The 24,977-nt window shown below is 44.9% G+C and overlaps 1 protein-coding gene across 1 annotated transcript in view; it reads left to right on the top strand.

Annotated features, from left to right (window-relative positions):
- Positions 1-24,977, top strand: part of LOC134910239 (alcohol dehydrogenase 1) — a 110,480-nt gene that overhangs the window by 43,396 nt on the left and 42,107 nt on the right. The window contains exons 3-5 of the mRNA XM_063918057.1: positions 1,788-1,929; positions 21,792-21,879; positions 23,256-23,475. Coding sequence (XP_063774127.1) covers positions 1,788-1,929; positions 21,792-21,879; positions 23,256-23,475 — 450 coding nt within the window. The remainder of the gene's footprint in view (positions 1-1,787; positions 1,930-21,791; positions 21,880-23,255; positions 23,476-24,977) is intronic.

Raw genomic sequence — 24,977 nt, 5'->3', positions numbered from 1 at the left:
TTGTTTGTAGTGTGTACACACGATCTGATCTGATATCTTATACAATATCATACGATATTGTATTGTATGGGATTGCATAATGTGTAAACAAACAGACATAAAGTGGGACGTAATGAGCTCGGCCGACATGGCATGGTTTTGCCTTGTAAGTGATTGCACCTTTAAAAAACCGTCCAAGTTTGGCTGGAATCCCACACATCAGCCAAAACCGGGTGGAATTACATCCTGCCCACAGTAGGAGTTTTAAATTCTTGTTTAATACTGAGATAGTATACAGTAACAAACTTTGTTAGTATCATTATGTAAAGGTCCTACAGGGTTTTTTACTGCAATGGTCACCTCACATTAACACTCCATTAACACTCCCTTGTCATTCTGCTTTCAAAATGAGATAAAGACACTTAGGTAATTGGCTATTCTTACATGGTAAAATAGTGATAAGTTGTCCTCCAGCACTCTATTGATGCAAACTGCTGTTAATTGTGGTTTGAAATGTATGTGTAGTGTTTTATGAATTACAAACATATAATTAATAAATGCCAATCAAGTGAAAAAAATAAAAATAACAAAGGAGCCAGATTAAATATACAAATCACTCAAATAACTTTTTGTGCACATTTTTGTTTTCACTGGGCTATTTTTGTCACTTTGCTTCTGTCACCTCAAATGTGTTTTAATTTTTTTTATTTTTTATTTTGCTTATTTTCACTTAGCCTTGCTAATATACCTGCTGGTAATAAGTAACATACTTAGGGCCTAATTCAGACCTGATCGCTCCTCTGCGTTTTTGCAGATGTCTGCGATCAGATAGCTGCCGCCCATAGAGAGTGAAAACCTGTGCCGTGCAAGTGTGTCTATGCATGTGTACGTCGTGTGAAAACTTCTCCAGACAGCGGACATCTGCAAGTCCATTCACATTACACTCACTACCGAATAATTTTTCCAGTCTGTGCGTAGCCCAGGACTTACTCCTACAGTGCAAAAGAAACAGGGTGGTCGGGGCCGGTGCTGACGTCTCACACCCTCCCTGAAAACGCTTGGGAACGCCTGCGTTTTTTCTGACACTCCCAGAAAACGGCCAATTACCACCCCTAAATGCCCGCTTCCTGTCAATCAGCCTGCGTTCGCCTAGCAGGATTTTTTAGCTTTTTGGCATCGCGCCTGCGCATTACAATCTGTATGCATGCACACTCAATCGATAATTGGCCTGTGTGCGAATTCGCACAACAGGTCTGAATTAGGCCCTTACTTTGGTGGAATTATATGAGCTTCCAGATCACCCAGGGTCACCAATGAATCTAAAAGTCCCACTTCACTCTTCCCTCTCAGCTTATTAAAACAATCCAACAATGTCTCGTTTCCAAGTATGCTGAGCCAGTACAGGAGAGTGGGGCACAGCATGACATCAACAGAACCAGTGGTGAAATGACATTACAGGTGGCACAGAAGTGTCATAGGCAGTGATCGAAGTGGGCCAGTACATGGCCATACAGTATGACATTTCACTGCTTCTACAGCCTTGCAACTTTGACAGGAAGTGGGCAATTTTGTTATTCTTGCTTCATGGCTAACTCCACCACAGCTGAGAGTTTCTGGTCATGAAATATGATTACATAGATGGTGTCCTTGTACAAGCCAAAGCACCTCTTCAGATATTGGTTATATTGTGATTGGATTATCACAGTAAATTAATTGTTTTCTTGCTATCTAACACTACTCCAGGATATTGCACAACACTAATAAATACAATTCGCAAACTGTTAAATTAAAATTATACATTTCTGCAGATTGTGGCCACTGGAATCTGCCGCTCTGATGACCATGTTATAAGTGGGACAATAAGTGACATGAAATTCCCGGTAATATTAGGCCATGAAGCTGCAGGGATTGTGGAAAGTGTAGGAGAAGGCGTAACTGACCTTAAACCAGGTAAGACTATTATTATCAGAAATATTATTATTATTATTATTATTATTATTACATCCTCAATATTATCATCCATATACAGCATAAATGACAACAGTGATTGAGATGGAAAGCTTTTAACATTGAAGTGTTCATTGTTGTAAAAGACAACATCAGAATAGCTATAAGCTGTCTACATCCAATCAGATGGCACCCTCTAAGGTAGCAGTTCTGAAACTTTTTCCTTCTGTGACTTGCTAGAAAAATGATGTCCACATACATGACACAACATTTTAAAGATTTGAAAATAAATGCAATGCTCTTGTTAGTTACATGCTATATAAACCCAACTGAGGAGACTGTGGGCTAAAATGAGGTCAAAGCCCAGAAAACTGAAGTTTTCAGAGGTTAGACCGCATTACCCATATATGCAAAATTCCTGAGAGCAAAACTTTCTAGCGCTAGTACCACAAGAGGGATCCAATAGGATTCCTCCCAGTATCCACTGCGGCTCATGCATGCCCTTGCTGATGCCAATGCATACACAGAAGGACTCCTGGGTCATAAACCCAGAATTTCTCTTATCACAAAGGATAGCTCTTTTCAGATTTTTGGAAGAGCTGTCCTTTGCGATTTTAATCACAACTGTACATGCATACAGCATTAATAAACATCGCTATGCAAAAATGTGATGCTTGAGCAGGGCCGGCGCTGCCATTAGGAAGCTTTAGGCAGCTGCTTAGAGTGACGGCCGCTGGAGGGCAGCGATTAGTCAGCAGCACAACATTAATATGAGGGATGAGCATCCCCCACTGTCCCCCCACAACCCACAGCACCGGTTTGTTTTTTGTTTTGTCTTTTTAGATTTCTGTGGGTTCCAGAGGGTCGGGGGGGGGGGGGGATGAGGATAAGCATCAGCAATTATTTAGAGGCAGCAGCCCACCCCTCACCAGCAGCAGCCACCCGCCCCTCACCAGCAGCAGCATCAACCACCCACTTATGGAGCCGGCGCCAGCAACAGGAGCAGTGCCTCGCCACCAGCAGCAGCAGTGCTAACTCAGTCAGCACCATGAGCCGGGAGATAGTGGCAGCAGTGTGAAGCAGTAATCCCTCCACAGCTTCCTGGCCAGCGGTAAAATGCAGCCACCCCTTAGTTGTGATGGTGGGGCACCCAGAGTATGGGCTGCCTAGAGTCACAACCTGGGGAAGTGGTAGTGACCAAAGTCTGCCCTGGATAGGGGAGGCAGGGGTTGGATTTATGTATGGAGACAGTGTATATATGGATGTACGTATGGAGACAGTGAATGGATGTATGTATGGAGGCACTGTTTGGATGTATATATGTATGTATGGAGGCAGTGTATGTATGTATGTATGTATGTATGTATGTATGTATGTATGAGAGAGGCAGTGTATATATAGATGTATGAGAGAGGCAGTGTATGTATGTACTGTATGTCTGAAAGAAGTAGTGTATGTATAGATGTATGAGAGGCAGTGTATGTATGTATGTATGTACTGTATGTATGTATGTATGTATGTATGTTATATGAGAGAGGTATTGGATAGATGGATGAGAGAGGCAGTGTATGGATGTATATATGTATGTATGTATGTATGTATGTATGTATGAGAGGCAGTGCATGGTTGTGTAGTACATATGCAGGGCCGGATTGGGAACAAAAAGCGGCCCTGAAAAAATTTGTACTAGTGGCCCCACATGGGCAGCACCAGAGGTGTAAGGTCTAGCCATGGGCCATGGCAGCAGCACCCTCCCCCCAAGACTTTCCAGATAGAGGGCATGTCCAGCATCAAGGAGGAAGTTAAAAATAAATTAAATTAAATTTTATGAGCACATTATATGATACACCTTCAGAATTTAGGAAACTATATCATTCTTTAGAAATATATATTTTCTTGCTTATTACACCAACCATATCCCAATCACTATTCACTCAATCATATATGTCAGCCAAGCAGGCAGACAGAGTGTACACTAGATCACAGCTTCTCAAACTCGGTCCTCAGGACCCCACACGGTGCATGTTTTGCAGGTCTCCTCGCAGAATCGCAAGTTAAATAATTAGCTAAACATGTGGACCTTTTAAAATGTGTCAGTGAGTAATTAATACACCTGTGCACCTGCTGGGTTACCTGCAAAAAAATAGGATTTTGGTACTTACCAGGTAAATCCTTTTCTTTGAATCCATAGGGGGCACTGGAGTACTCTGGGGATATGGACGATTCCACAGGAACTAGGCACTGAATAAGTTAAAATTTGAGACTACTTCTCCCCTCCATATCCCAGAGTACCTCAGTGTTTTTTTACTGAGCCGAACAGGAGCTATAGAGGTTAATGGAGAATTACATATAACAAACGGACAACAATAAAGTTGACACATAACGTTACTGACAACTATCAGTTGACACCAACCCAACAAACGTGCTAATTTGAACCAGTTGGTGAGAGTGTGTTACCATAAGATTCTCTGAACTTACCACAAGCCAGGTAAAACTGCTCTGGGTGGGCGTCCAGTGCCCCCTATGGATTCAAAGAAAAGGATTTACCTGGTAAGTACCAAAATCCTATTTTCTTTTTCATCCACTAGGGGTCACTGGAGTACTCTAGGGACGTACCAAAGTTTCCCCCCTTGGTGGGAGAGCTGTTTGGCACCTGTAACACTAGACGGCCAAAGCTAGATGCTGATGCCGCAAAAGTATCAAACTTGTAAAAGCGCACAAACATGTGCATTGAAGACCATGTAGCTGCCCTGCAAAAGCTGTGTCGTAGAACTCCACGACCAGCTGCCCATGACATTCCCGGAGAACATGTGGAATGAGCTGTTACTGATGTAGGCGGCTGTAACCTAGCATGAAGGTAAGCCTGACGTATGGTTAGTTTTATCCATCTGGATAAGGTCTGCTTAGAAGGTGGCCAACCCATCTTGGCCGCATCATAGATGATAACAACGTATCCGTCTTAGGAACTGTAGACGTTCGGAATACATAAACGCGTAATGCGCGTACCCCAACCAAAATTCCAGAATCTCCTGTTAACACAGGTACTACTATTGGATGATTGATGTGAAAAGAGGACCCTACTTTTGGTAGGAAAGGGGGATTCGTCCAAAGTTCCGCTCTGTCGTTATGAAACACTAAATACGGTGGCTTGCATGACAAGGCACCCAAATCTGAAAAACGCCCTGCCGAAGCTAAGGCTAGGAGAGAAATTGTTTCCCAAGTGAGAAACTTAATATCCACTTGTTGTAAGGGTTCGAAATAAAAAGACTATAAGCAATCTAAAACCAGATTCAAGTCCCATGGCGCAGTAAGTGGAGTGAAATGGAGGCTGTACTTTGAGGACACCCTGCATAAAGGTGTGTACCAACGGCAATAGAGCCAATCTTCTGCAGATATCTGCACCTTTAGTGTGGATAAACGCCGACCTCCATCTAACCCCATCTGTAGACATAACAAAAAAGATGGGATAACTTGAAAGATGATGTCGGAAACTTCCGAACTTCACACCAACCTATATAGGCATGCCAAACTCTGTAATAATGAGCTGCCGTAACTGGCTTACTAGCATGTAACATGGTTGGTATAACCTATTCTGGAATGCCCTCTCTTTTTAAGAGGGCTGTCTCAACAGCCACTCTGTCAATGCAGCCGCGCTAAATCGGAGAAAAAGAACGGACCCTGATGTAACAGGTCCGGAAGCAGTGGGAGCGGCCAAGGAACGTCCGCGAGTAGACAGCGAAGATCCGAAACCAAGCTCTCCAAGGCCAATAAGGCGCCACTAGTATGACTGTGGCGGATTCTCTTTTGATCCGTTTTAGCAACAGAGGGAGCAGCGGAAAACGGTGGAACAGATACACGAGACTGTATGGCCACGTGATTGTGAGAGCATCCACCGCCACTGCCTTTGGATCTCTCGTTCTGGACACGTACTGGGGCGTTTGATAATTGTGGCGAGATGCCATCAGGTCCACTTGCGGATAACCCCACCTCTGGACCAACATGCGAAACACTTCTGGATTTAATGCACATCCTGGATAAAAATCCCGACAGCTGAGATAATCCGCCTCCCAGTTGTCCACTCCCGGAATGAATACTGCCGACAAAATCACCGCGGCCCAATTGAGGATTCGAGCTACTTCCCGCATGGCGATGCGGCTTTTCGTTCCTCCTTGTTTGTTGATGTATGCGACCGCCGTCGCATTGTCTGACTGCACCTGAACAGCCTGAGCCTGCAGCATGTGCACTGCTTGTCGTAGCGCATTGTAAATTGCCCGGAGTTCCAGGACATTTACAGACAGCAATCTTTCGTGATCCGCCCAGAGACCCTGGAGCTGAAAATTTTGAACTACAGCTCCCCAACCTCTGAGACTCGCGTCCGCCGTGAGAATTATCCAATTCCAGGCGCCGAACCGTTTCCCTGCGGTTAGATTCTGTACTTTGAGCCACCAGAGTAGAGACACTCTGGCCTTTGGAGACAACCTCACCCTGCGGTGAATCAGCAGAAGCGAGCCCGACCATTGTGCGAGCACATCCAGTTAAAAAGGACGTGAGTGAAGTCTTCCAAACTGAAGCGCTCCGAAAACCGCCACCATTGTGTCTAATAGGCGAATGCACAAATGAACCAAGACTGTGCATGGCTTAAGCACTAATTGTACCAGATGACGAATGACCTGTACTTCTGTTCGGGTAGGTAAATTCCTTGATTTACCGTATCGAGAATCATACCTAGGAATTGAAGTCGATGAGACGGAATCATTCAGGAATTCGCGTAGACAATGGTAGGAAAACAGATCCCCCCACCCCCACCCCCACCTGGTCTGTGATCTATTCTCGTCTGGAACATAGCCAACGTGGACGTTGTGTGCCACTAGCGAAGCTGAAACACAAGAACTAACTGCCAACGTCACAGAAGCTGTAGGCAGCAAGAAGTGTAAGGTGGTCTTTATTTAGGGCAAACCTGAACTGGAGTGCCCTGCCACTACAGCCTTGTTACCTCAAACCCTTACCAAAGCAGGGCGAAGCAACAGCCATACTGCTGTGTAGGGTACACTCCGATAGGTAGTTAAACGCCCAATAATTGCAATTGTCTCTCATTGGAAATTGTTCAGCCTTTGCTGAGAACCTAACGTACTGGCTTGGTGCTATGAGGGCTGGCGGTGAATCGACCGCAACAATTTAGCTGAAAACGGTAAAAAAAAAAAAAAAATTCCTCCTCTCAGGCAGTACATGCGCCCGCATTTCCCCCCAAAGAGGACCGGTAAGGGTCTGTCTGTGCAGTCGTATTTGTCCGACACACTGTGTGACCGACTCTGCATCGAAGTTGCTTGTTTGAATATGCATTAGACTTAGTGATCATGTACCCCGACTAGTAAGTACACCACGGAAGTAATCTGTGTATAAACCTGCATTACCGTGCATGTGGTTACCAGCAATAGTGAATCTTCCTGTAGAGACATGCTGTCAAAAACAATTAATAAATTAATAAATTAAATTCCTAACAACCCCCCGTCCCCAGAGGCTGAGTGTTGTAGGGCAGCAACCTCCTGCAAAGAACCAGGAAGTAATGTTAAAAATGGTGTCCTACCATGTTTTCTTTTTTTTTTTTTATATATATATATATATATATATATATATATATATATATTACACCTGTTAAACCAGGATCTGAACCAGTGTCCATGTAATCACAAAGTGTTATGCACACCAGTGCCTGCAGGAATGTACTGGTGTCTGAACTGTTATGCACACCAGTGCCTGCAGGAATGTACTGGTGTCTGAACGGATAGGGATGCAAAACAAATGAACTCACAGACAGACTGGGGAATATGACATTACGTACACAGAAGGTGATAGGGTAACAAAATAAACACAAAGTGAACAGAGAAGCCCAGAGGCTAAGAAACTGGGTGTCTCCCTATTATTAGGAATGCTCAGATGAAAAAAGCAAGATGTTGTGTTTTAATACGTAGAGAACCCGAAATGCTGTTGCTAAGGGCAACAGCAAAACCCTAAAGGGTTACCAACGGGTGTGGCAGTAAACTCCTTGGTCAGAGATGGAATGATAGACACAAGGAGAGTCTCCACAATCCTAATCCTCACTTGCAGTGCACAGGTTCAGCTTACTGCCACTAAACTGAATACCTGAACACCTTGCACAGTGAGACAGGATTTAGGCAGGCAGTCTGAGAATACAGCCGCAAACCTGCTAAGTTCACAGAGTAGCAAAAGAACCCCAGCAGGTTAAACGACTGACTCCAGTCTTACTGCTAGGTCTGGATTGGCAGAGTGTAGTACCAAATCCCCAGGCCTATTTGCAGTAAGCAACAACAAATACAAAGCTACACAGTACTGGCTAACTTTCAGGAACTGACTAACCAACAAAGATTCAGCAGCATCTGCTTAACCTGAGAAGAGGCCTTATAAAGCAGGTGCTGTCCACGCCCCACTCAGACCTCACAGACTGTGAGCACAAAAACCAGCACCGGATCCCCTGCCGTGCACAGAGCCTATAACCACTGCACAGCAAAAGACCCGAACCGGAGTATCAGCTGCGCTCAGGTTACTCCGCTAGCACTTGTCTCCCGGTTGCCATGACGACGTGGCAGCACAGGGCAGGAGACCCTAACAGTACCCCCCCTCTGACGAGGGGTCAAAGAACCCCTACCACCGGGTTTATCGGGGAACTGCGAGAAGAAAGAGCGTATCAGTCTGGGGGCATGAAGATCACAACTGCGCACCCACGACCGCTCCTCCGGGCCATACCCCTTCCAGTGCACCAAAAATGACAGCCGACCCCGAACCATCTTGGAGTCAAGAATCCTTTCAACAACAAACTCCTTCTGGCCACGTATCAGAAGAGGAGAAGGTCTTCCACTGGAAGAAGGATTACTAATCGCCCGTTTTAAAAGGGAACAATGAAATGTTTTATTGATACCCAAAGAACGGGGCAGGTCTAACTGAAATGCCACCGGATTGATTACCCTGGTGATCTTATAAGGGCCGATGAACCGGGGGCCTAACTTATGAGATGGCTGTCTCAACTTCAAATTCTTGGTAGACAACCAGACGAAGTCTCCTAATTTGAAGCTGCAGGGTCTTTTCCGCTTATCAAAAACCCTTTTGGTCACTAATGACACAGACACAAGGGCTTTCTTCACTTTCCTCCAAATACCTCTAAGGACAGAAACCACAGAGGAACCACCAGGCGTGGAGTCCAGGGGGTCAAATGAATTGGCCTTAGGATGATGCCCATACACACAAAGGAAGGGAGAGATCCCTGTAGCAGAGTGAGCCGCGTTGTTATAGGCAAACTCCGCCATGGACAGATGAGCAACCCAGTCAGTCTGACACTTGGAGACATAACACCTGAGGAACTGCTCCAAGGACTGGTTCACCCTTTCAGTCTGCCCATTAGACTGCGGATGGTAGCCTGACGACAAGCTGACAGAAATCTGGAGATCGGAACAAAATGCCCTCCAGAATTTGGCCACAAACTGGGATCCGCGGTCAGAGACCACATCAAGTGGCAACCCGTGGAGACACACAACATGCAGCATAAATAATTCAGACAGGCGTCTGGCCGATGGCAGCCCAACCAGTGGAACGAAGTGCGCCTTCTTCGAAAACCTGTCAACGACAACCCAGATGGCTGTCATCCCCGAGGATTTGGGCAAGTCCACCACAAAATCCATTGAAATGTGGGTCCATGGCTTAGATGGGATAGAGAGTGGATGTAATGGGCCAACAGGAACCCCTCTAGGAGTCTTATTTCGGGCACAGATGTCACATGCCCGAACCCACTGATCCACATCCTTAGCCACCGAGGGCCACCACACCGCCCTAGATAGCAACTCCCGAGTTCTGGCAATACCCGGGTGACCTGCCGACTTCTTGGCATGGAATTCCAGGAACACTCGCTGTCTTAACCTAGGAGGCACAAACAAAAGACCTACCGGAAGGTCTGGAGGAGCCTGCTCCTGTGCTCTAAGGACTAATGACAAGAGGTCCTGGGTAATGCCCACTTTAATACATGATGGGGACACAATGGACAACGGCTCCTCGGTGGTCTCCTGGATTGGAGCAAAACTCTGCGAGAGCGCATCAGCCTTGATGTTTTTTGACCCAGGGCGATATGTTATCAAAAAATTAAAGCGAGCAAAAAACAAAGCCCATCGTGCCTGCCTGGCATTGAGATGCTTCGCTGACTCTAAATATGCAAGATTCTTATGGTCGGTGAGAATTGAGACCACAAACTTAGCCCCCTCAAGCCAGTGTCTCCACTCCTCGAGTGCATCCTTAATAGCCAACAATTCCCGGTTACCCACGTCATAATTCATCTCGGCAGGCGAAAATTTATGGGAAAAGTAAGCACAGGGATGAAGGCGATTATCAGACACTCCCATCTGAGAGAGCACTGCCCCAATACCCATCTCAGAGGCATCCACCTCCACCACAAAAGGACGCTCTGGATCTGGGTGTCGCAGCACCTTGGCCGAGACAAATGCCCTTTTGAGACGGGCAAAAGCCGCTTTAGCCTCACAAGACCAGTGAGCAACATCCGCCCCTTTCTTAGTGAGTGCCACCAAGGGCGCCACTATAGACGAAAATCCAGCGATAAATCGTCTATAAAAATTTGCAAAGCCCAGGAAACGCTGAAGCACCTTCAAACTAGTGGGCTGCACCCAATCCAGGACTGCCTGTACCTTGGAACCCTCCATTTGGAAACCTTCTGGGGAGATAATATATCCTAGAAATGCGATTTGCTGAACTTCAAATTCGCACTTCTCCAGCTTCGCCCCAAGCCGGTGATCTCTGAGTTTCTGGAGGACTAAGCGTACATGCTTCCGATGTTCCTCCAGGGAATGGGAGAAGATTAGGATGTCATCTAAGTATACAACTAAGAATCTATCCAAATATTCCCTGAGTACATCGTTCATGAAATCCTGGAAGACTGCCGGGGCATTACAGAGCCCAAAAGGCATCACCAAATATTCATAATGCCCTGAGTGGGTATTAAAGGCAGTCTTCCATTCATCCCCCTCTCTTATTCGGATTAGATTGTACGCCCCGCGCAGGTCAATCTTAGAAAAAATGGTGGCAGTACGAAGCTGGTCAAACAAGACCGAAATGAGAGGCAGTGGGTATGAGTTTTTAATCGTGATACGGTTCAATTCCCTGAAGTCGATGCAGGGTCGCAACGAACCGTCCTTTTTACCCACGAAGAAGAACCCCGACCCAACTGGAGACTGTGAAGGTCTGATAAATCCCTTAGCCAAGTTCTCCTGAATGTACTCTGCCATAGCCTGAGTCTCAGGACGTGACAGGGAGTACAACCTGCTCTTGGGAAGCTTAGCATTTGGCAACAAATCAATGGCACAGTCATAGGGGCGATGGGGAGGTAGTACCTCTGCAACTTTTTTGGAGAACACGTCCGCAAAATCTGCATAACACCCTGGCAATCCTGGCAAACTTAGCTGCGAGAGCCTGACTGGAAGGCTCAAGCAACTCCTGAAACAATCAGTACCCTAACTAAGAATCTCCCCAGAGACCCAGTCAAATTGAGGATTGTGGGCCCTTAACCAGGGTAACCCCAACACCAATGGGGCAAAAGTACAGACAGTCACATAAAAGGACAATTTTTCAGAGTGTGTGGCTCCAATAAACAAAGAAATCTGGCTAGTGCAAGAGGTAATTTTACCTTGGGATAATGGTTCCCCGTTTAACCCACAAATCTCAATTTCCGATGCCAAGGGTACTAAGGGAACAGAGTGTTTCAGGGCGAATTGGCGGTCCATAAAAACCCCGTCGGCCCCACTGTCCACAAAGGCCTCAGTCTTGACAGTTTGACCGAGGATCTTCAAGGTCACCGGAATGATAAAAGTCTTCTTGGGAAATTCTGACTTCTGGCCTGACAGGATATTTCCCATCACCCTCAGGCCCTGAAGTTTTCCGGCTTTTCTGGGCATGATACTACCACATGACCTTTATTCCCACAGTACAAACACAACCCCTGCTGTCTCCTCCGCGTCTTCTCACGCGAGGAGAGGCGGGTAGCCCCAATCTGCATAGGCTCCTCGGAAAATTCCTCAGAGTCTGAGGTTCCCTTGGGAAAGAAGGAAACCTCGGTCTCCCTTTCAAGCCTACGCTCTCTCAGCCGTCTATCCACCCGGATGGATAACTGCATGAGCTGATCCAAGCTATCAGGCAAGGGATATTGTACCAGTTGGTCTTTTATCTGGTTAGAAAGACCTCTTCGGTACTGGTGTCTCAGGGCTGGGTCATTCCACTGGGTATCATGGGCCAACCTCCGAAACTCCGTACAGTAAACCTCAACTGGCCTTCGCCCTTGCTTAAGGATCGAAATCTGAGCCTCAGCTGAGGCCGTCTTGTCAGGGTCATCATACAACATGCCCAGTGCCGTAAAAAAAGCATCAACACTTTTAAGCGACGGACAGTCAGGCTGCAACCCATATGCCCAGACCTGTGGGTCTCCTTGTAGCAAGGAAATCACTATGCCCACCCGCTGAATCTCTGACCCTGAAGACTGAGGCCTAAGCCGGAAGTACAGCTTGCAGCTCTCCTTGAAACAAAAGAACTGCGAGCGATCTCCAGAAAAACGATCCGGGAGATTTACTTTCGGCTCCTTAACCCCTGAAGGTGCTGCTGCTGCGGGAGTTCCGCCAGCGGCCTGGGAGGTGTGCATTTTAATGGACAAATCATTAAATTGTCGAGTCAGGACCTGCACCTGATCGACCACCTGTTGCAACGTATTTTGAGGGGTGTGCTCCATATTCCCACAAAATTTCAACAGGAGTATTAGGCTGCTGAATATGTTATGCACACCAGTGCATGCAGGAATGTACTGGTGTCTGAACTGTTATGCACACCAAAGCCTGCAGGAATGTACTGGTGTCTGAACTGTTATGCACACCAGTGCCTGCAGGAATGTACTGGTGTCTGAACGGATAGGGATGCAAAACAAATGAACTCACAGACAGACTGGGGAATATGACATTACGTACACAGAAGGTGATAGGGTAACAAAATAAACACAAAGTGAACAGAGAAGCCCAGAGGCTAAGAAACTGGGTGTCTCCCTATTATTAGGAATGCTCAGATGAAAAAAGCAAGATGTTGTTTTTTAATACGTAGAGAACCCGAAATGCTGTTGCTAAGGGCAACAGCAAAACCCTAAAGGGTTACCAACGGGTGTGGCAGTAAACTCCTTGGTCAGAGATGGAATGATAGACACAAGGAGAGTCTCCACAATCCTAATCCTCACTTGCAGTGCACAGGTTCAGCTTACTGCCACTAAACTGAATACCTGAACACCTTGCACAGTGAGACAGGATTTAGGCAGGCAGTCTGAGAATACAGCCGCAAACCTGCTAAGTTCACAGAGTAGCAAAAGAACCCCAGCAGGTTAAACGACTGACTCCAGTCTTACTGCTAGGTCTGGATTGGCAGAGTGTAGTACCAAATCCCCAGGCCTATTTGCAGTAAGCAACAACAAATACAAAGCTACACAGTACTGGCTAACTTTCAGGAACTGACTAACCAATAAAGATTCAGCAGCATCTGCTTAACCTGAGAAGAGGCCTTATAAAGCAGGTGCTGTCCACGCCCCACTCAGACCTCACAGACTGTGAGCACAAAAACCAGCACGGATCCCCTGCCGTGCACAGAGCCTGTAACCACTGCACAGCAAAAGACCCGAACCGGAGTATCAGCTGCGCTCAGGTTACTCCGCTAGCACTTGTCTCCCGGTTGCCATGACGACGTGGCAGCACAGGGCAGGAGACCCTAACACAAAGTTCACTGTGGGCGGGAAGCCTAACCACTTGGCTACAGAGCCACCTGTAAAAATAATAAGCAAAGTTGCTGTTTAAACATCAACTCTGGTGATGAAATGGTTGCTGTAGTGACTTGCAATCCAGATGGGACCTGAACCCACAATCCTTGGTTTAGGAGGGCAGTGTCCTATCCATTAGGCCACTGGGGATCTGGGGAGGTGAGGCCTGAACTCACAATGTTTGCAGTGCTCAACAGATACTGTTTAATAAGCACTGTGTCGACCAACTGCGTCACTGTAGTCTTGCTTATTGCAAAATAGATTTTTAATGTCAGCATATTATATATATATATATATATATATACATACACACACACATATATACAACAACGTATATTCACACATACTCAGACCTTATAAATATATATATATTTCATATATGCATACATACACACATACACATATATATTATATACCCATATACATATATCCAGATATATCCTGATTCAGAGGTATAATAATTCTTAGAAGTCTGAACTAAATGTGACCACTCACAGGCTTAAAAAACCTGAGATGTCTGCTGCTTAACCGCAGCTTAGTTAATGGGTCCCGTATCCAGTGTGGTGTGGCTGTAGATTTAAAAATACCTACAGCACCTTGTATTCCCAGGTGGCTAACCAGGCCCAACACTGCTCAGCTTCCAAGATCAGATGAGATCGGGCGTATCCAATTGTGGTGTGGCTAAGTGAATTAAGCAAAGCTGCTGCAGGTGAGCCTGAACTCACAATGCTTGCAGTGCTCCACAGATACTGTTTTATAATCACCATGTGCTGACCAATTGTATAACACATCTTACTTTACAACAGTGAACAAAGCCAGTATTTGGCTGACCACAGCCATGATTCAGATTTGCAGTCTTTGGGATAATATCATTATAAACAGTTATGATAAGAATAATAGTCTTTGCTGGTGTCTTACTCATTATACCGACAGACAATACAAAATACAACTTGCGCGACTCAGTAAATAGCACTAAGGTGTCTTTACAAATATATATCTGGCCAAGTGCAGTACACGTCAGCAATATGCCTGGTTCCAAATTCCCCTTAACACCCCTGCGCCTTCAATGGAGGAGAGATGTAATACAGGAAATTCTGGAAAAACAACAGGAAAAATGGTTAAATATGCAGACTTATAATTATGTAAGCAGATTTAATAAACATACTATGTTGCATTCAAACCTGCACATATATGAGCAACATGTATCCTGTTTAACAAAGACTTAATAGCCTGTTGTAATACATATGCAGCGCTGATGTATTCTAGTAAACATACTTTCTTTTATCAACAAGAGTTGAATCATCAGATTTTATCCAGTGACCCTGACATTTCTGTGTGCAGTGAACATCACTGTGGCATCAAAGTTACTCACTAGGCTATGAAGCCTGCCTTTTACAAAAACTCTCATTTGTGTGCCCCCCCCCCCCCCCCCCCCCCGTGCTCCGTGTATCGTTCTCTACACACGGAGCCGGGCTATGGTGGAGAGGGAGCCGGAAGCGGCATCGAGGGCCGGGGAGCGCGCTGCATAAAGCCGTGGAGCGGCCTATGCATAAATCAACGTGGCCGGCGCGGCTCAGAGTGGCGGGGGACACAGCATAGACAGCGGCGCTGGAAACGGCAGCGGGCGGACACACACACACACACAGTATCCCACACAGCAAGGCGGCAGCGTGAGCTGACCGCCCCGTTCAACATACCTGGACCCTGTGGTGAGGGCTATGACGGGGCTTCTCTGTAGGTTCCGTCCAGCCTTTACTGCAGGTTTTAGTCCTGCACGTGGTAGTGAGGGAGCTCTTTTTAGAGAGGTCCGACACCCACAGCTGCTTCAGCAGCTTCCACTATCCCAGACCCTCGACTTTCTGGAAGGGGGAAAGGGATGTGGAACATTGAAAAATCAAAAATAAATCCAATAATTGTGGAGAAACTCCACAGGCCTAGTTGCTCGGTGAGCACCGAAAAAACACTGAGGTACTCTGGGATATGGAGGGGAGAAGTAGTCTCAAATTTTAACTTATTGAGTGCCTAGTTCCTGTGGAACCGTCCATATCCCCAGAGTACTCCAGTGACCCCTAGTGGATTAAAAAGAAAAGCACTGTGAGGGGTCCTGAGGACCGAGTTTGAGAACCTATGCACTAGATCATCTGCAATCACAGGCTAAGTGACAAAGTAATTTTCATATATGCAAATTATGTAGCATCTTATTTATTATGTCTATAAAAAGGACCACATGTCCTCAAACAAAACAGGCCCCACGGGTGCGTCGGCCCACCAGGAATCTTCCCTGTGAGCCCTATGTCCAATCCGTCTCTGTACATATGTATTAAAGAGGCAGTGTATATATATATGTGTGAAAGGGGCAGTGTATGTATGTATGTATGTATGTATGTATGTATGAGAGAGGTAGTGTATGGATGTATATATGTATGAGAGGCAGCGTATGTATTTATATATATATATATATATATATAAACAAAAACAATATCTCTGCGCGCTAATATGTATATGACTGTAAATTCAGTCCAGAAGCTGTTCCTTTGTATATATATATATATGTGTGTGTATGAGAGAGGCAGTGTATGGATATAGATATATATATATATATATATATATATATACATGGGTTGTCCTGCACTCACATCACCAAATTTATTCTTCAACGGGCGGGTGCTCCTAATGGGCCATAAGGTCCACTAATACTATAGAAACAAGTCCATCGAAGTGGAGGTGCACTCTCGCAATGATAGAATCATACACAGTGGTAAAATCAATCGTCACCGAAGCTTTATTCGTGTCAACGTTTCGGTCCGTAACCGGACCTTTCTCAAGACAGGTGACACATCAATTCAATTAAGTCATCATATGATACACGTACATCTGCAAGGACAATATACATAGTTATGATCACAAGCCTAACCGGTCCCTGGAAAAGCCCCGCACCAACAGATAAAAAGAAAGAGAAAACGCCACCAAAAGAGGTGAATATAAATAATACCAATAGTGTCCCCAGTCACCTAAGTGATAGGGTATAACACCTCATAAATCCGTACCTAAAACGTCTAGTTACATCCACTGTAGTGAATTAAAGTAACGGACTCCAGCGTATCTCAAACTGTGATCAACAGAGAAAGAGAACATGTTTTAATATAAACCAGCGATTGTGGTGACATAGGGTAAAACCACTCATCTGGGTAATCACCCCCACACACGGTGCAAATACCTTAATATATGTCATCTTCTTACAATGATGCAGCCACAGGTGTAGTGTACACCCATATAGCAAAAGAGCTGTCAGAAAAATTACACAGATCAATGTCGATACAGTGCCGGTGCCTGGGTATAGTAAAACAATCAAATACTGTTACTTACTCAGTCAGATGGAGGCTGTGCTTGTGACTGCATAGCCCTCCAATCCACTGGGTGGGGATTAAATAGTGAATCGGCCGGAAGTATCCGAAAAACCGGAAGTGCCCCACTCATGCCTAATACTCTCTCTACCGGGTCTAAATCCTGTTCATACTACTCACACACAGCGCGGTTAAACAGTGTACAAGACACTGTAACCGCTCACTGTACACAGCAAGCCGCCGCGGCCGCTATTCATTTATAGCGGTCCACGGACCGGAAGTGACGCCGGTTTGCGTTCCACCGTCCCGGAAGTCGCGGTGGAACGTACAACCGCTAGACACAAATCATTATTACACCTGTAGTGCCGCGATCACATAGTGAAATCAGAACGGCACCACTGTGTAGTCAGACAAGAAACAATCCCACAACTGATTACATATAATCAGGAAACAAACATGTGTAACTAGACAATAATAAGTTATTACTAATAATGGCAATTATATGTGTAGAGAGCACATGAAACAAGGTACTGTTACAGTGTGCACACACAAAATCTAAATCCGGGTGCCGGGTGAACCAGAGACCGGTAAGTTCACAAGGGTGATGGACTGCGCCGCAACAATTAACACAACAGATTTATACATCTCATACACCACTTAATTATAGGCACTAAACTCATTAATCTAAATGTTACTCAAGATAACCAGGACATCAATATACTGTGTCTGGCCACCCGTGTGAAACAATTACTGCAAGGTGTCACAGAATCGAATGCCCATATCAAGCCATCCCACTAGAGAACCCACAGAAATGATATATACACACAGGAGAATTGTATCTATAAAAACACCCTCATTCAAACCTCTGGGGGTAACTGTATCTAAAGTGTGAATCCAATAGCTCTCACGCCGTTTCAACACTAGAGTCCTATCCCCACCTGTAGATTTAGGTGGAATCCAATCAATGAGTCTACATTTCATACTAGCCACCTGATGTCGTGCTTGTAGACAGTGGCGAGCCACAGGCTTGTCAGTCTGTCCAGTCAAAAGTGCCGTATGGATCGAGGACCTGTGGTTTGCCATACGGTCTCGGAATGCCCTTGTTGTCAATCCCACATAACATAGTCCACATGGAGCTATTGGATTCACACTTTAGATACAGTTACCCCCAGAGGTTTGAATGAGGGTAATCCACTTAATGTGTTTTTATAGATACAATTCTCCTGTGTGTATATATCATTTCTGTGGGTCCTCTAGTGGGATGGCTTGATATGGGCATTCGATTCTGTGACACCTTGCAGTAATTGTTTCACACGGGAGGCCAGACACAGTATATTGATGTCCTGGTTATCTTGAGTAACATTTAGATTAATGAGTTTAGTGCCTATAATTAAGTGGTGTATGAGATGTATAAATCTGTTGTGTTAATTGTTGCGGCGCAGTCCATCACCCTTGTGAACTTACCGGTCTCTGGTTCACCCGGCACCCGGATTTAGATTTTGTGTGTGCACACTGTAACAGTACCTTGTTTCATGTGCTCTCTACACATATAATTGCCATTATTAGTAATAACTTATTATTGTCTAGTTACACATGTTTGTTTCCTGATTATATGTAATCAGTTGTGGGATTGTTTCTTGTCTGACTACACAGTGGTGCCGTTCTGATTTCACTATGTGATCGCGGCACTACAGGTGTAATAATGATTTGTGTCTAGCGGTTGTACGTTCCACCGCGACTTCCGGGACGGTGGAACGCAAACCGGCGTCACTTCCGGTCCGTGGACCGCTATAAATGAATAGCGGCCGCGGCGGCTTGCTGTGTACAGTGAGCGGTTACAGTGTCTTGTACACTGTTTAAACGCGCTGTGTGTGAGTAGTATGAACAGGATTTAGACCCGGTAGAGAGAGTATTAGGCATGAGTGGGGCACTTCCGGTTTTTCGGATACTTCCGGCCGATTCACTATTTAATCCCCACCCAGTGGATTGGAGGGCTATGCAGTCACAAGCACAGCCTCCATCTGACTGAGTAAGTAACAGTATTTGATTGTTTTACTATACCCAGGCACCGGCACTGTATCGACATTGATCTGTGTAATTTTTCTGACAGCTCTTTTGCTATATGGGTGTACACTACACCTGTGGCTGCATCATTGTAAGAAGATGACATATATTAAGGTATTTGCACCATGTGTGGGGGTGATTACCCAGATAAGTGGTTTTACCCTATGTCACCACAATCGCTGGTTTATATTAAAACATGTTCTCTTTCTCTGTTGATCACAGTTTGAGATACGCTGGAGTCCGTTACTTTAATTCACTACAGTGGATGTAACTAGACGTTTTAGGTACGGATTTATGAGGTGTTATACCCTATCACTTAGGTGACTGGGGACACTATTGGTATTATTTATATTCACCTCTTTTGGTGGCGTTTTCTCTTTCTTTTTATCTGTTGGTGCGGGGCTTTTCCAGGGACCGGTTAGGCTTGTGATCATAACTATGTATATTGTCCTTGCAGATGTACGTGTATCATATGATGACTTAATTGAATTGATGTGTCACCTGTCTTGAGAAAGGTCCGGTTACGGACCGAAACGTTGACACGAATAAAGCTTCGGTGACGATTGATTTTACCACTGTGTATGATTCTATCATTGCGAGAGTGCACCTCCACTTCGATGGACTTGTTTCTATATATATATATATATATATATATATGTGTACAGTATGAAAGGGGCAGTGTATGTATGTATGTATGTATGTATGTATAGTTAGTGAAATGAAGTCCACCTGTGTGCATTCTAAGTGTCACATGACCTGTCAGTATAAACACACCTTTTCTGAAAGGCCCCAGAGGCTGCAACACCACTAAGCAAGATGCATCACACCATGAAGACCAAGGAGCTCTCCAAACAAGTCAGGGACAAAGTTGTTGAGAAGTACAAGTCAGGGTTGGGTTATAAAAAAATATCCAAATCTTTGAAGATCCCCAGAGCACCATCAAATCCATCATCTTCAAATTAAAAGAACATGGTACCACAACAAACCTGCCAAGAGAGGGTCGGTCACCAAAACTCACAGATCGGGCAAGGAGGGCATTAATCAGAGAGGCAGCACAGAGACCAAAGGTAACCCTGAAGGAGCTGTAGAGTTCCACAGCAGAGACTGGTGTATCTGCGCATGTGACTACAATAAGCCGTACACTCCATACAGCTGGGCTTTATGGAATAGTGGCCAGAAAAAAGCCATTACTTAGTGTTAAAAATAAGAAGGTACATTTTCAGTTTGCCAAAAGATATGTGGACGACTCCCCAAATGTATGGAGGAAGGTGCTTTGGTCAGATGAGACTAAAATTTAACTTTTTGGCCACTAAGGAAAATGCCATGTCTGGCGCAAACCCAACGCATCCTATCACCCCAAGAACACCATGTTTTTCAGCAGCAGGGACTGGTAAACTGTTTCGAGTTGAGAGAAAGATGGATGGTGCTAAATACAGGGATATTCTTGAGCAAAACCTGTTTCAGTCTGCCTGTGATTTGAGACTGGGAGGACCGGAGGTTCACCTTCCAGCAGGACAATGACCCGAAGCATACTGCTAAAGCAACACTCGAGTGGTTTAAGGTGAAACATTTAGAAGTATTGAAATGACCTAGACAAAGCTCAGATCTCAATCCAATTGAGAATCTGTGGTAAGACTTGAAGATTGCTGTTCACAAGCGGAAACCATCCAAAATGAAGGAGCTGGAGCAGTTTTGCCTTGAGGAATGGGCAAAAATCCCAGTGGCAAGATATGGCAAGCTCATAGAGACTTATCCAATGCGACTTGCAGCTGTAATTGCCGCTCTACAAAAACTGACTTTAGGGGGGTGAATAGTTATGCACGCTGAAGTTTTCTGTTATTTTGTCCTCTTTGTTGTTTGCTTCACAATAAAAAAATAAAAAAATCTTCAAAATTGTAGCCATGTTCTGTGAATGAAATGATGTAAACCTTCCAAAAATCCATTTTAATTCCAGGTTGTGAGGCACAAAACATGAAAAATGCAAAGGGGTGAATACTGTAGCAAGGCACTGTATGTATGTATGTATGTATGTATGTATGTATGTATGTATGTATGTATGTATGAGAGACAGAATGAAATAGAAAGAGATCGGCAGCTGGGTAGGGTGCCAGGATCTGGGAAGGGATACCACTGAGTGTACCTATTAAATAATTAAGGATGTCATTGAGAGATACAGCCTTGCTGTACTCAATGCAGTCAGACGGCTGGAAAACGTATAAGATACCGCCTCTGCACTTTCACCTTACTGACTGGGAAAGTGGGTAATGATGGTGTTGGGGGGCAGTAGGCAGAAGTTTTGCCTGGGGTGCCATGAAACCTTGCACCGGCTCTGTGCTTGAGACATCCTGCCCTGTGACTTGTTTAAGTTACAGCATGATATGCCAACTTCCCCATGTTGAGACTTGTAGCCCTATACCTGCATAAGGCCATAAGTGTTAAATGACAGTATATATTAACATTCACCATGCTCTAAGCACATGACTCCAGCATGGATCATTTGCATAAACTGCTTCCTATGTGACAATTAAACCCATTTTGATGTTAAAAAGCATTTCTATCAAAAATTATTCCCCCATATTCAGTATGTTTTTTTGTCTTTCCTGCAGGAGACAAAGTCATCCCGCTGTTTGTTCCTCAGTGCGGAAAATGCAGATGTTGCCTGAATCCGGACAGTAATTTATGCTACAAAAATGAGTTAGTAATTTGTGCATTGCACGTAAATATCAAGAAGACATATTAGATAATTGGCATAATAGCATAAACCAGTACAATGTAAAAAATAAAGTTATCTACTGCAGAGAAGATTAATAGAAACTGCTCACAATGTATGCCAATGCATTGTATAGCTTCCTGTGAAGTGTTTGTGGTGTCAGGTAAATGCTAAAAGAGTTCCTAGATATGTGGCAATCACGAAAATCTGAAGATGTGCTCTATGTAAAAGTATAGTTGAAAACACAATACCCTATCCCTTTAGAAACAGCTCCTTCGTTATATAAAGTTATCAGTTTTCCCCCTAAAATTATACTTTTTTTTGCCTTTATTAAATTGATACATTTTTATCATTTATTTGCATATACAGTATGTCAACTTGGCTATTTCTTGGGGGATATCTGAGTAGAGGTTGATGTATTGATGTATCAAGCAGTGTAAGGAGTGGAAAAGTGGACCGGTAGTGGCTATTCGTGGCATGTTTGCAGCGAATAGTGGGTCATTTCGACCCGTTCGCACGCAGCGATTCTTTGCTGCGGTGCAAACGGGTAGGAAATGTGCATGCGCAGCGGATGCATTGCGCACGTGTGACGTTGGCTGGTGATGCTGCCAGCGAGAAAAGTGATTGCAGCGGCGATCGCTAGAAGACGGACAGGCGGGTGGCGTTCCGGGGCGGATACTCACCATTTTCCAGGCATGGTGAGTCCAACGCGGGCATGTCCAGGTGTTTGGAGGGCAGATGTTTGACATCACAGCCGGGACCTTCATCGCTGGATCCCTCGCACAGGGTAAGTAGCTGCAGAGCTGGTCTTGTTTTACTTGAAACTTTTTTAGCATAGCAGGGCTGCACAATCGATCGCAGCCCTGCTATGCTAAAATACACTCCCCCATAGGCGGCGTCAGGTTGATCGCACGAGCAGCAAAAAGTTGCTACGTGCGATCAACTCGGAATGACCCCCAGTTGCCTATGCAATGCATGGTGTGTACACACGCTGCAACTACCTCTGCAGGGTGTGAAAATCCGCTGCTGGAAGATAAGTGTCACAGCTGTACTAGCTGATTGGTTGCTATGGGCAGAGTCTCCACTGGTCCACTGCGCGATACATCAACCTTTATACTTTTGAGACAGACTTCCAACAACAGCAATGCAAACATTCAGACAAGGTATGACATGGATTTCATGTCATTTGCAAGCATTTCATTTACTAATTAGGATAATTGAGGCCATTAGCTAAGCTCAAGTACATTGTGGTCAATACTTAAACATAAATTACAAATTCTAAATACTTTGAGATAAAAGCTGTCACTAGTTAGCAATTTACATGTTTAAAAATTAAGATATTTTTCGTTATATTAAACAGCATTGGTAAATACAATGGGATGTTATTGGACAACACCAGCAGATTTACCTGCAAGGGGAAAGTTGTTCACCACTTCATCAGCACCAGCACTTTCACTGAGTACACTGTGGTGGATGACATTGCTGTTGCTAAGATACATAAGGATGCACCGCTGGAAAAAGTCTGCTTGATTGGATGTGGCTTTTCTACAGGATATGGCTCTGCTGTGAACACTGGTAAAGTAAGTGCTAAATGTACATTATACCAAGTGTTTAAATTAAAAATGTAAAAAGTAATTTGAGGAAATCTAACAATAGGATACAATCTAATGATATAAAGATACTACTTGGCTTGCACTACCTGGGTATCTCCCAATCACCTAGGCCCAGTGGGTGTTCCCCTGAAACCAATAAGATTGCCCGATTTGCACGCATAACATCTTGTGTCCTTTGTTTCCCATGTCTAGCATGCAGCTTGAAAATGTGTGTTTGAGAACTGATTGGTATCCCTATTCTAAGTATAATCAGTTGAGGCAGTGGTTCTCAAACATTTTTGAATCACAACACCTTAGAGCAGGCATTCCCAACCTCAGCCCACAAGGCACACGAACAGTGAGAGGCTTCATTACAGATGGTTAAATCAAAATAACTGAGGTACTAAGTAAGTCACCTGTTCTCAAGCAGGGATATCTCTAAAGCATAGACTGTTAGTGTGCCTTGAAGACCGAGGTTGAGAATGTCTGCCCTAAAGTATCATCATTTGTTTCACGGCACCCATAGGGCAAAAGTTTATTATTAAGAAATTCTGAAAAAAATATTAAATTAAGTCAATTGTGTTTATATCTTATCCTTAGGTTCAGTTATGTGGTGAGAGACAGGATTTGCTTCTGTTGGTCCACATAATTTATGATTGGAAGCCACCACACTGGTGTTGGCTATTACATCGACCATAAGTAATTTGAATTGGTCCTTGACCACCAACTCAGGTCACCCCTGCAAGTTTCCCGAGGCACCCAGTTTGGGAACCAATGAGCTAAGGTGTGAATATTAGGAATGAACAATCTGGGCCAAGTGTAATAACTTGTGTTTTGTGGGATCCGTAGTGACTCTGGCTAACAGTTATTAGATTGAAAGCACCAATTACAGTAGTTTAAAGGCAAAACCAAGTTCATTTTGGGCGGGATGTATTAACAAACATCGCCGCACTCGCCGCCCATCGCAGCGATGTTGATCGCATATGTACTAACATGCGGTATGCGATCAATATCGCAATGCGGTGACAGAGGCCCCTTGCGATACCTGTGAGGTGGTGTGCGGGGGGTCTCCGTCCACTCCATAGGCTCTTCACCTGCTCCCCTGCCGGGAAGCAGGCAGCAGGCTGTCCCCGGCGCTTCCTCCTTCCCCCTGCAGTTGGAAGGACCTCCGTTGCTAGGGGGAGGAGAAGATTACCTTCCGGGTCCAGGCTTCTTGGAGGAAGGTATGCCAGGGGGGAGGGGGGTCGGTGTCTGTGGCAGGGGGCGGCGGGTTGTCTTTTACACTAACTGCTACTTTAAATCTAGTCAAAAGGGCATGAAAAGTGGGCATGGTTTCAGGAGAGGAGTGTGGCCTTGCAGCACTAGCAGCTGGCATGCATCCAGGGTCTCCGCCCGACCTGTTTAGATGTTGTGCACAGCATTTATTCAGTATTCTAGTTCGGCTATGCTATGCTATGCTATGCAGAGCATCAGTGATCGAATGCCCATCT

The sequence above is a fragment of the Pseudophryne corroboree genome, chromosome 1 (assembly GCF_028390025.1).
Source record: "Pseudophryne corroboree isolate aPseCor3 chromosome 1, aPseCor3.hap2, whole genome shotgun sequence".
Classification (NCBI taxonomy): domain Eukaryota; kingdom Metazoa; phylum Chordata; class Amphibia; order Anura; family Myobatrachidae; genus Pseudophryne; species Pseudophryne corroboree.
The sequence above is the reverse complement of the archived record's forward strand: the minus strand, read 5'-3'. Positions and strand labels throughout refer to the sequence as shown.